Source organism: Tupaia chinensis, unplaced genomic scaffold, assembly GCF_000334495.1.
Source record: "Tupaia chinensis unplaced genomic scaffold, TupChi_1.0 Scaffold000565_1, whole genome shotgun sequence".
Lineage (NCBI taxonomy): Eukaryota > Metazoa > Chordata > Mammalia > Scandentia > Tupaiidae > Tupaia > Tupaia belangeri.
Genome location: NW_006160078.1, coordinates 14992 through 26957, shown reverse-complemented (window position 1 = coordinate 26957; position 11966 = coordinate 14992). Strand labels below are relative to the sequence as shown.

The window sequence follows — 11966 nt, the reverse complement described above, 5'->3', positions numbered from 1 at the left end:
CTTTGGCTTGTAACCCCCACCTTCCCAGTCCACCCTCCCTCCCTCCCTCCCTCCCTCCCTCCCTCGTTCTTATGGTTTCAGGAGACAGGTATGCAAACATACACAAATCTGCTACAATGTCTGGTACATCCCAAGTTCCACTCGCCATATGTGTTAATGGAAGCCACAACCACCATTTCTATGATGTCTGAGAAAAACATACCTAATTCATATTCCTTGAAAACTCTGGAAGGGTGGATGTATCCTACACGTAAAGACCAGTTCCTGCCTCCACTTCCTATGAATGTTCAGAATTAAGGGTCCCTTTCATGAGCACCACTCTGATTATGTGAATTCATGAATGTTTTAATAGGAATCTTCGGCTGGCCACATAGCTTAGTGCTTGAGGGAGCCAGATTTCACATGGCCAACCAACAATTCAAACCCCAGCCCCAAAGGCTTAAAAAAAACCACATCAGGCACTTGTGCATACATGCTCCAAATCCCAACAATGTTGAAACAGAGGAGTAGGGACTGCAGCATAACCACATCCCATTGGGAGGTGTGTTTTCTCTCTCTCTCTCTCTCTCTCTCTCTCACACACACACATGGCCTCAGGCAATTAAAAATAAATTTAAAAATGAATTATTTTTAAATTAAAAAATAAATGGGAGGCTATATTTCCACATCAGCATCTGATGAGATCAAGACTTCAGTAACAAAATTTTTTGAAAATTCACATTTAACTCTCCACTGTAGACATGCCATAAGTAAGGTCCAGATGGTGTGGTGCTAGATTCCCACATGGCTAACAGTAGTTAAAGTCCCAGATCCAGTGGCTTAAAAAATCACGCCAAGCACATGTGCACACACAAATGTGCGCCCAAAATTTGGAGATGAGACTGGAGGAGAAGGGAATGCAGTATGGACATGCTCCCTGGGAGGTGATTTCTCACTTTGTCTCTCATTGTCTCTGTCTCTCTCTGGCAAGCCAATATGTCCCATGGCAACAAAACCTTACAAAAAATAAAAAAGAAAAAAAAAAAGAAATGATGTCAGTAAAATAAATCTAAAAGTATCCAGAGTCCAGTTGAACTCTATGTGGCAACACGATATGTTATTCGAGTACACAAGACAGACGCTCAAAGAGGAGCTAACACTTTCTTGACACCATCCTGGGCTGGTTCCATTTTCCCTTAAGATACAGTGTATGTGTCCATGGGCAAATGTACAGTAATACAATGGCCAGGTGTTAGGGAGGAGAAAAGGATGGCACTTTTACTCTGGATTTTTCACCCAAACCCTTTCCAATGAGCTTGAGACAAATATAAAAGCCTATTTAAACATGACTTACTGCCTGCTGGATACCAGTCTTCACTTGCTCACTCAACATGCCTTCAAAGACAAAGGAATCGCCAAACTTCTCGGCCTATAAGGATAGTGGGAAATAAAAATCCAGAAAAGGTTGTAATAACATATTTTACATGCACCATACTCTTTGCACACCACTAAAGTAATTGTTCTTGTCCAAGTGAATTTCTTATGGCCTCCCAGAAGACTCAGAAATGACTTAAAAACAGCTGGCTTCCACTTAAAACCAGTTAATGTCACTTACAGAAACCATTTTCATTTAGGACTTGTTTGGCTGATAAGAAAAGCAGACTGGAGGTGATTAGCTTTGAAAAACATATGCCCTGTTGAAGAAAACACATTTCCCCAAGTATGACAAATAACAAGTATTACAAATGTCTTTGGAAAATGACATACAGAGTATCCCTAATCCGAAAATCAAACATCTAAAGTGCTCCAAAATCTAAAACTTGTTGAGTATGGACACAATGCCACAAATGGAAAATTTCACACGAGACATGTGACAGATCTGTCAAAACGCTGAGATAAAAAAAATACTATAGGGACCAGCAGATGGCATAAAGGACTCCTATGTAGTTGGCCGCAGTTCAAGTCCTGGACCCAGCAAGCTTAAAACTCACACTGGGTGCGTGGGCATGCATGCCCATAGCCCCAAGAGGATAATGAAGAAGGGATTATGGCATGCCCAAATCCCTGGGGAGTAATTTCTTGCTTTCTCTCTCTGTCTCTTCAGTGAGCTTATGCACCCAATAGCAAAAAATTAATCTGAAAAATTAAAAAAAAAAAAACGTATATTGTATAAAATTATACAGGCTATGGGTAGTGAATTTTGTATCAAATTTGGGTGGATTTCATATCAGATTTGGGTCCCATCTCCAAGAAATTATGTATATACAAATATTTCAAAATTTAAAAAGTAATTCAAAATCTGAAATAGTTCTGGTTCCAAGCATTTCAGACAAAGGATACTCAACCTACAGTCGTCTGCACAAATGCGATTACATAATCAAGCTTTGTTCTTTGTCCTGCTCCTCGAATCTAGCTAAAAGAATTAAAAGGCACTAATTGTTGAGTATCAAATGTGTTTACAAATCTCAAGTGGTCAATTCAAGCACCAGACAGAAATGAAAAAAAAATTATTTTATTTAACATTAGCAATCAGCCATAGTAGTACGCATTGCCAAGATGCTACTCGTTGGAGGCTGAGGGCACAGGAAAGGCCCAGGTTCAATTCCTGCCCAACCTGACTGGGTGGATGAGGCAGCACACACCTGCAGACCTAGCTAACTGGGAACCTGGGCACAAGGACTGTGACATGGAAAGGTCCTGTCAAAAATTAACTTATCTCGCAAAAATAAACAAATTAATAAGTAGTTATCTAAGTGTCTTAAATCCTAATTTACCTGGTTTTCTCTGATCTGTTTGACCCTATCCTGACAATGGAGTTCTCTGTCCTTGGGGTCCATAACTTTACTTCCCTAGTTTTTCTTCTCCATTTAGGCTATTCTGACTCATCTTCTGAAATTCATGGGCTCTTCCTTCAGGCCCTGAAACTCTGTGGCCTCCAGAGCTCTTCCCTTGGCTCTCAGCACTTTTTGTTTTTTTTTTTAAAGAAATTTTTACTCTAGGGTGTGTGCACTCACCAAAGAGACAGAGACAGAAAGTAAGAAATCACCCCTGCCAGGGGGGTGGCCATGTTACAATCCCTTCTCCTCCATTCTCCTCTTAGGATCTCAGACATGCATGTACTCGCACCTAGCATGAGTTTTAAGCTGCCAGGTTAGGGACTTAAACCATGGTTGACTATGCGAGAGTCCAGTGACATAACCATTACAACATCTGCTGGTCCCTCAGCACTTTGTACGCTACACTAATGGCTCTCTGACTTCATGTAGTTGAGAGGACATGACTACCTTATTAAAACCACAGACTGCTGTTCTCCAACACTAGAGATTTTGATTCTGGGGATCTGGGGTAAGGCCAAGGAATTTGCACATGCGAACAGCACAGCTGGTCGTTCTAATGCAGGTAGTTCAAGAGATGGACTCTGAGATCAGCTACTGGACCACCTCTACAATCTCATCACCTTAACTTCATATGACTGAAGTCTCTACTCTTAGTCCTGTCCTATTCTCATTAGATGAAATTAACTAAGTACAAGATCCAAACCCTGTTTCTGAATGGAGCTTATCATCTTTCCTTGACCTCTGATCATCTTCCTGTATTCCCTTGTGACACCACCATGCCTAAGTACCTAAGCCATTTAGTCATTCAACAAACATTTATCAAACATCTAACATGTGAATTGGGGTCCCTGTTCTTACTGACCTTATGTGGGGATGCAGACAAAAGAAAAAAAAAATAGAAAGCAAGAAAATAATTACAACTTCATTTCATCTCAGAAGGCAAAATATTCATGGAGAATTGAGTCTAAGGAAAGACTTTTTTCCTTAGAAATCATCTTTTAACTTAAGTAGACCACTGAGGAACTTGATCTAAGCATATCAAAAAGAAACAAGAGGGGAACCAGCAGTTAGCGTAATGGCTATGTCGCTGGACTCCCACGTAGTCGACTGCGATTCGTGTCCCGGACCCGGTGGCTTAAAACTCATGCTGGGCGCGTGTGCATGCGTGCCCAAGATCCCGAGAGGAGAATGGAGGAGAAGGGATTGCGGCGTGACCATCCCCCCTGGGGGGTGATTTCTCGCTTTCTGTCTCTAATGTCTCTCTCTGTCTGTCTGTCTGGCGAGTGCACGCGCCCTATAGTGAAAAATCTCTCCAAAAAAAAAAAAGAAACAAGAGAACAGGAAATTTTTCTTACTATAAATACATATAGAAAAGGGTTAGAGCCACTTTACATATTTTAGGCAATTCCAAAGAAAAAACAACACAAAAACAAATTTGAATGTTGTTTTGCTCTCAGCATTTACTCTCAAATTTCTTTCTTTTTTCTTTAAAGATTATTGCTATAGGGCATGTGCAGTTGCTGAAGAGACAGAGAGAGAAGAAAGTGAGAAATTACACCCCAGGGGGATGGTCACGCTGCTGTCACTTCTCCTTCATTCTCCTCTCAGGATTTTGAGCACACACGCACATGTACCTGGCATGATTTTCAAGCTGCAGTTCAGCACTTGAACTGCGGTAGGTCATGTGGGAGTCCAGAGCCTTCACCACCACATCACCTGACAGCCCCTCAAATTGTTTTAATTTTAAAAAGGTTGTACATTGAAAAGAAAAAAAAAAAAAAAACAGAATAGGGACTCCACAAACTGAAGACAAGGGTAAAATTTTGGTGAGAAAAATGTATAAAATATATAAAACAAGTATATTTCAGGGCCTGCCCCTATAGTATGATGGTCAAGCACTGTGCATGAAGAGACAGCTCCCATCACACAATTCCAGCCTCAGCAATTTGAAAAACATTCCAGGCATGTGTGACTAGTGCCCAAAATCCTAACTGGAAGGAAAAATGGAGGAAAAGGGATTGCAATGCAACCATGTCGCACTTCAGAGGTACTTTCATTTCTCGCTCACCCTCTCTATTTTTTTTTTTCCTCCCTGGCAAGTGCACAGATCCTCTAACAATTAAGAAAGAAAAGAAAGAGGGACCAGCAGTTGGTGTAATGGCTACATTGCTGGATTCCCATGCAGTTGACCACAGTTCGAGTCCCAGAACCAATGGCTTAAACTCACATCTGGCACGTGTGTGTGCGTGCCCAAGATCCCGAGAGAAGAATGGAAGAGAAGGGATTGCAGTGTGGTCATCGCCCCCCCAAGGGGAGGGTGATTTCTCACTTTCTGTCTCTCTGTCTTTCTGGCGAGTGCACACACCCTATAGCAAAAATCTCTCAAAAAAAAGGAAAGAAAAAAGTATATTTTGGACACTCATAGAAAGGTTCATAAACTAGAAAGTTTCCTCTTCCTAGGACAAACATCCACTTCTAGAATCTTACTTTGTACTTAGTGACCACAGGATGCCTGGAATTCCCACAGGAGTGACCGTGAGTCATCAAGGTATTGGAATAAAGCCATAAGAATGAAAAATCATGCTTCTGCATCTATCACTTATGAAGTACATACTGCTTCTAGAACAATCAAAATACAATTTATTGAGAAGGAAAAGTGACCTTACTTTGCCTGCCAGTTGTCATCTGTCATTTCAAAAAGCCCAAGTGGACAGTGGCACTCCCTTGCATATTAAACCATTAGCACAATGTAGAACAAGGGTTAGTAACACAGCCTCTGGAGTCACACTGGCCAGGCTTGATTCCCAGCTCTATCAGTAACTAGTTGTGCAACTGGGTGCAAATCACTTTCCTAATCCTCAGTTTGCCACCTGAAAACACCCTGCCTCATGAGGTTGCCATGAAAAATTAGATCAAGCAGATACAAAGGACTCAACACAGTCAAAGTGATTAGTCAACAGTGAGCTATTATTAAAGTAATCCTAAAAGTTCTGGAAAAGAACAAGTTTTCCTTCCTATCCCCAACCCCATTACCTCTGTCAAATAGCCAGTTGAGTTGACAAACTTCTCAAATTCCGCGTTGCTGACTTCATAGGCATCCATGTAAAAGGCATCAATAGCAACTCTCCTTGCAGGTGCTTCCCCATCCTGCTTTATCTGAGGATCATCTGTGCCCATGGTAAATACCCCCGCAGGGATGGGGACCATCTGCAGTGAAGGAGAAACAGGAAGTCAGCATCACCACAGCCAAGTGGACCTATGAAAGGGGTAAAGTTCCCAGCCCATTGGTAAGCAAGAGTTAGTAAACCTTTGCCACAGAACTCACCATGATATTAGTAAAGTCACTCTCAATCCCAATAAAAGTAGATCACTAGTCAAAAAAAAAGTGCGAATTCTCTACGTGACCCAAATTTGCTTACACGATGGAAATAGGCCCTGAATAGACACCCAGACTTCTAATGGCTGGAATGCAGAGTCAGGGAAAATATTCCACTCTTTTCTTTATGTATTTGTGGTTGTTTTTCCTCTAATATGCTCTCATCTCTTATGAATTACATTGGACAAAAGCAAATGTAAAGATGCCATGTAATAATTAAATCCCCATTGTAAGAATTTTGGCCACAAAAGAAAATGGAAAAGACTTAAATTACTATGTTAGCTGTTGTTAAAGCACTGGACTCTCACATGGCCACTGTGGCTCAAGTCCTAGACCTGGTAGCTTGCAAATCACACCAGGTACATGTACATATGTGCCCAAAATTCCAGGAGGCAAGAGGAGGACAAGGGATTATGGTGTGGCCAGCTCCTCTGGGGGAGGGCAACTTCTCGCTTTCCCTCTCACTGTCTCTCTCCAGGGAATGCATGTGCCCTATGGTGAAAACCTTCAAACAAACAAACTTAACTTACTAAATTAGAAAATCCAAAAAAGGTTACTAAGTGTCTATGTCCTCTATAATTCGTTATTAAAACACTAATTGCCATGATTCAGTACCTATCTATCTTCCCGCCTTAACTCTAAATTCAGGGCAGCAACTGGAGCTGCCTTGCTCACAGCTATATTCTCAGCACTGACTGAACACAAAGTGAAGATTTTTACTGAAAAAAAGGCAGACCCAAGGGCCAGCCCTATAGCCCAATGGTTAAGGGAGCCAGAACCCACATTTCCAACCATGGTTTGAATCTCAGCCTCAGCAACTGAAAAAATATGTTGAGCACATGTGTACATGTCCCCAAAATCCCAGGATGGAGAAATGGGGAAGGGATTGCATGTGGTATGACCACACCCCACTGAGGGTGCTTTCTCCCTCTCTGTCTCTGTCTCTCTCTCTGGCTAGCACACACGCCTTGACGGGGGAAAGAATCCTGAAAAAAAATGCAGGACAAAGATCAACATCTTGAGTCATCAGGGAAATACAAATCAAACTAGTGAGTTTCCACTTCATACTCACTAGCATAGTTATAACAAAAACAAAGGGAAAAAAAAAAAAATCCAGGCCTGGCGGGTGGTGTGGTAGTTAAGGACACTGGACTCTCACATGGCCAACCATGGTTAGAGTCCCAGACCTGGCAGCTGGCTTTCTCACTTTCCCCCTCTGGTCAAATTAAAATAAATAATAAATACATAAATAAAATAAAGTTAAATAAAATAATTATTTTTAAAAAAACTCCTAAATAAAAAAATAATTATCAAAAGGCCACACATTGTATGAATCTATTCATTAGACCCTAAGTTCTGTGGGGACTAGAAATCATTTTTCCAAGTCTATACTCCCCGCACTCAGTATGTGGTCTACTACAGCCATATAGCAATATCAGATACTCGAAAAATCCTTAGAGACCTCCTGGGATCTTGTTTGAGAGTGGCTGCCCTTTTGAGTTTGGGAAACAAGAGGGAAAAGAAAACTGGCAGAGGTACCCATTTCATACTCACTTTGCACAGTAGCTGGCAAATGGGAGACACTGCAACAGTGTAAAAAAAAGGGCAGGGGGAGGAAAAGGTGGCATGGTGGTAAGGCCCTGGATCGTACATGGCCAACCCAGAGATATGAGTCCGGGACCCAGAGGCTTGAAAAGAACACATAGGGTACGTGTGCATGTGTAGCAAAAATCCCAAGAGGAGAATAAGAGGAGCAGGGATAGCAGTGTGGCCATTCACCCCTGAGGGATGACTTCTCACTTTCCCGCTGTCTCTGCCTCTCTCTCTCTCTCTCTTTCTCCAGTGAGTGCACTTGTCCTATAACAGAAATTAAAAATAAAAAAAAAAACTTTACAGACTGAACAAGTGAAATAAATCATGACTATACTGAGGAATGTATCATTTGAGTTATTCGTAACAATAGCTACGAAAATTCTACTTCATTTTTAACAGTCTCAGACATGAAGAACATGTCTGCATTACAGCAAACACTGCTTAATAAACTCAGCTCAAAGATCCAAAAAGACTTATGCATGATTCTCCTTATTCTCTAAGTACCTGGGGCTCACAGACCTTAGAAGAGAAGTCAAAATGTTAAGAAACTCTACAAAGAAGTAAAAAAATGAAAGACGTCAGTCAAAGTTTCAAGAGTAATCTTAATTTTATTTTTTAATAGAGAGAATTTTTGCTCTAGGGCACGTGCACTCACCAGAGAGAGAGAAAGAAAGACAGAGACAGCAAGAAATCACCCCCCAGAGAGGATGACCACGCCACAATCCTTCTCCTCCATTCTTCTCTTGGGATTTTGGGCACCCACGCACATGCACCCAGTGTGAGTTTTAAGCCGCTGGTCTGGGACTCAAACTGCAGTTGGTTACATGCGAGTCCAGCAACATAACCATTATGCCATCTCCTGGTCCCAATCTTAAAATTACTAAGAGGATCTAATAAAAGGTTTTGGAAAGAACTTGGAAGAAAGCAAGCTTTTCTATAGCCGACAAGTAGTTCAGAGACAAGGCCCACAGGAAGCTGTGGTCATTGTACCTTATGAATTTCTACAATTATCTCCCTCAAAGTTAAGTACCAACAAAGGCAATACAATCATGGCTTCCACTGTGGACTCCCGGTCTACTTTTTTTGTTTGTTTGTTTTTTTGTTTTTTGTTCTTTTTTATTTTTTTTATTCTGCATTAACCATCAGAGATAGCTAGCTCTATCTAAGTAAGTAAGCCATTTCCATTCTGCAGGCTATAGATAAAAATAGCCTCCATTGCTCTGAGTGGCTCATCATCTCTATCCACACTAATGAAGTGTTCTGTCCTACAAATGTAAAATGTCATTCTAGTGAAATCCAGAGCATCAGGTGCCTCCCTCTGTAGGACACCAAGCCAAATATAAAGAACCATTTTAATCAAGTTTCCATAAAGGTCTAGATTAAAACAATCCATTCCTCCTCAAACATGAAGGTGAGTAAAAAAAAAACTCTTTTGCCACATCACAGCTTTTAGCACTGTTACTCAAGTCAGAGGTATAGGTAAAGTCAAGAACGACTCTATTGTTATGGTTTATCTTTTTTATTTTACCCATTCTAATGAACGTCTTTTGGTATCATTTTATAGCTTTCATTGACATTTCTTTTAGGACAAAATGTCAAAAACCTCTTCATGTGGCTATTCAAGATTAATATTACTGCTGTGGTAAAGAGTCCATCCCCAATCAGAAATTTCCTCAGAGTGGAAATCAAAACTGATTTTGGGAACCAGCAGTTAGCGTAATGGCTATGTCGCTGGACTCCCACGTAGTCGACCATGGTTCGCGTCCCAGACCCGGTGGCTTAAACTCACGCTGGGCGCATGTGCGTGCGTGCCCAAGATCCCGAGAGGAGAATGGAGGAGAAGGGATTGCGGCGTGACCATCACCCCTGGGGGGTGATTTCTCGCTTTCTATCTCTATGTCTCTCTCTGTCTGTCTGGTGAGCACACACGCCCTATAGCAAAAACCTCTCAAAAAAAAAAAAAAACTGATCCTAGCTGCACAAACATGCCACATATAAGTTCAACATCCTATGATCCTAAATGCCTTTTCAAACAACTCCAAGATACATTGAGATTAGGATTGTTACTACCTTCTTACAAAATAACAAGCTAAGTAGAAAATTATGAGGATAATTTTCTTAGAATTATATTTTGGGGCAGTCCCCATGGCCTAATGGTTAAGGGAGTCAGAACCCACATGGCTGATGGGTGGTTCAAATCTTGGCCCAAATGGCTTGAAAAACATGCCAGACACATGTTCATGTGTGGCCATAATCCTGAAAAGACGGAGAAATGGAGAAGAGATTGTGACCAGATCATGTCCCACAGCAGAATGCTTTCTCCAGCACTCTCTCTCTCTCTCTGACTCTCTCTGGCCAACCCAGGTGTCTGACGGCAAAAATTTTTATTTTTTTAAAATATGGAAAAAAGGTGTGAAAAAATAGCCTGGGAGCAGTGGCATATACCTGTAAGAAGCTGAGGCAGGAGGATTGCAAGTTTGAGGCCAGCATGGACAACAGAGAAAGGCTCTTTCTCTCTTTTTAAAAAAATAAAAGTGTTGGGGCCAGCAGGTGGCATGGTGGTTAAGGGTGCTGGACTCCCACATGGCCAACCATGGTTTGAGTTCTGAACCTGCTGGCTGAATTTCTTCCTTTCTCTCTCACTCTGACCCTCTCTGGGCAAATTTAAATAAATAAAGTTAAATAAAATATTTTTTTAAATACATAAAAGTGTGAAAAAGTCACTACCAGAAAATCTTAAATCACTTATTTCCCAGAACACACCATGCGCTTCCACAATGTACCATATGCTGATGTCATTATCCTAAGAATGTGCTTTAATCCACTGCTTCATTCCCCAGCTCCTGAAAATATCTCCTCCAGGGCCTAGTGCAAATGTGACCTTTTTCTGAGGCACCTCTTAGACAAATGAATCCTTTCTTCCTAAGTACATATTCCTCCCAGAGCACTGTCACTTTATAAAAATGATGCTTACCCGTAAGAGAGTACGTGTGCAAGAGACAGAAAGAGAATAAAGTATCTCTTTATGTAAAAAGGTTCAATCACTGTCCTGATCCCCAACACTCTCACCAGAATGTAAATGCTGTGAGGATAGAGCGTAGATTTTTTCCCTTTCTGTATTTCCAACACATAGGCCAAAGCCGGATAATGGAAGTCTTTGAAATGTTTGTGGGAAATATGTATCATGAAAAAGCTGTAAATTGATTTTAATTATTTTTGAACCAAAATAAATTCATATTTCAATTCCATGTTCCACAAACTTCCTGAAGTCTCCTCATATAACATGTACATCAAATAAATATTTGCCTATTCAAACCAAATAAACAAAACCGGACAACAAAAGCAGAACTACAACTATGCTCATTTTCTTCTCCTGCAATACTGAACTTTCTGAATTTAGAATCAATGGCTAAGTGTCAGAATTAGACCAAAGTCATGTGCACATTAACTAAAATATCTGCAACCAAAGGAAACAGAAAGATGAAGAACTGTTTATGAAGTACATGTCTTGATAATAAGGCTACTTCAGGTTCAATCATTAGATTAAGAGTCCTTGAAGGCTTGTGGGCTGTTTTCTCATTAGTCACTAATTTATTAGTATCTTACAATGCCTCAAGACATTATGGAAAGTGAACACAGAACTGGCCAAAGATGACCCATACAGTATCTAGTCAGGACACAAAACCACTCTGTAGGGATGAAAATGTGCACCTTGTAAATGTAATTCAAGAAGGGAAGTCACCCACATTCCATTCTGGAATCTATAGGAAGACGAAACATTTAAAAATGGGAACTGTCCAGTACTGGACAGAGGTTTTAAACGAATTTAAAACAGACTAATGTGTTTATGCAAATAAGACAGATACCTAACAAATTCAGTATTTTCTCCTTACAAAGAGGGAGAGATTGGTTATCAAATATCTAAGTTAAAAAGGAAATGAAACAATCAGGATTAATTCACACTAAAACTGTAACCAGGACTCCTCACTAAGCAAAAGACACTCAATAATGGAGGCCAGGCCACCAGTAGTTAAAGCAGCTGGATCCCACATAGCTGATTGCAAGTTTTGAGTCTCACTACTGGTTGCTTGAAAAACATGCTGGCTGTGTACACACACGTGTGCCAAAGGCGGGAGAAATGAGGAAGGGACCAGAGTGTAAGCTTCCCCTACTCTTCTTGT

The 11966-nt window shown here is 40.8% G+C and overlaps 1 protein-coding gene across 3 annotated transcripts in view; it reads right to left on the bottom strand.

Moving 5' to 3' along the window:
- The window catches only part of SUMF1 (sulfatase modifying factor 1), an 85379-nt gene that overhangs the window by 71770 nt on the left and 1643 nt on the right, over nucleotides 1-11966 (bottom strand). For all 3 annotated transcript variants that reach the window (XM_027775448.1, XM_027775449.1, XM_006157932.3), the window contains exons 2-3: nucleotides 5850-6023; nucleotides 1334-1408 (exon numbers count right to left, since the gene is read on the bottom strand). In XM_027775448.1, the coding sequence (XP_027631249.1) occupies nucleotides 1334-1408; nucleotides 5850-6023 (249 nt within the window). The remainder of the gene's footprint in view (nucleotides 1-1333; nucleotides 1409-5849; nucleotides 6024-11966) is intronic.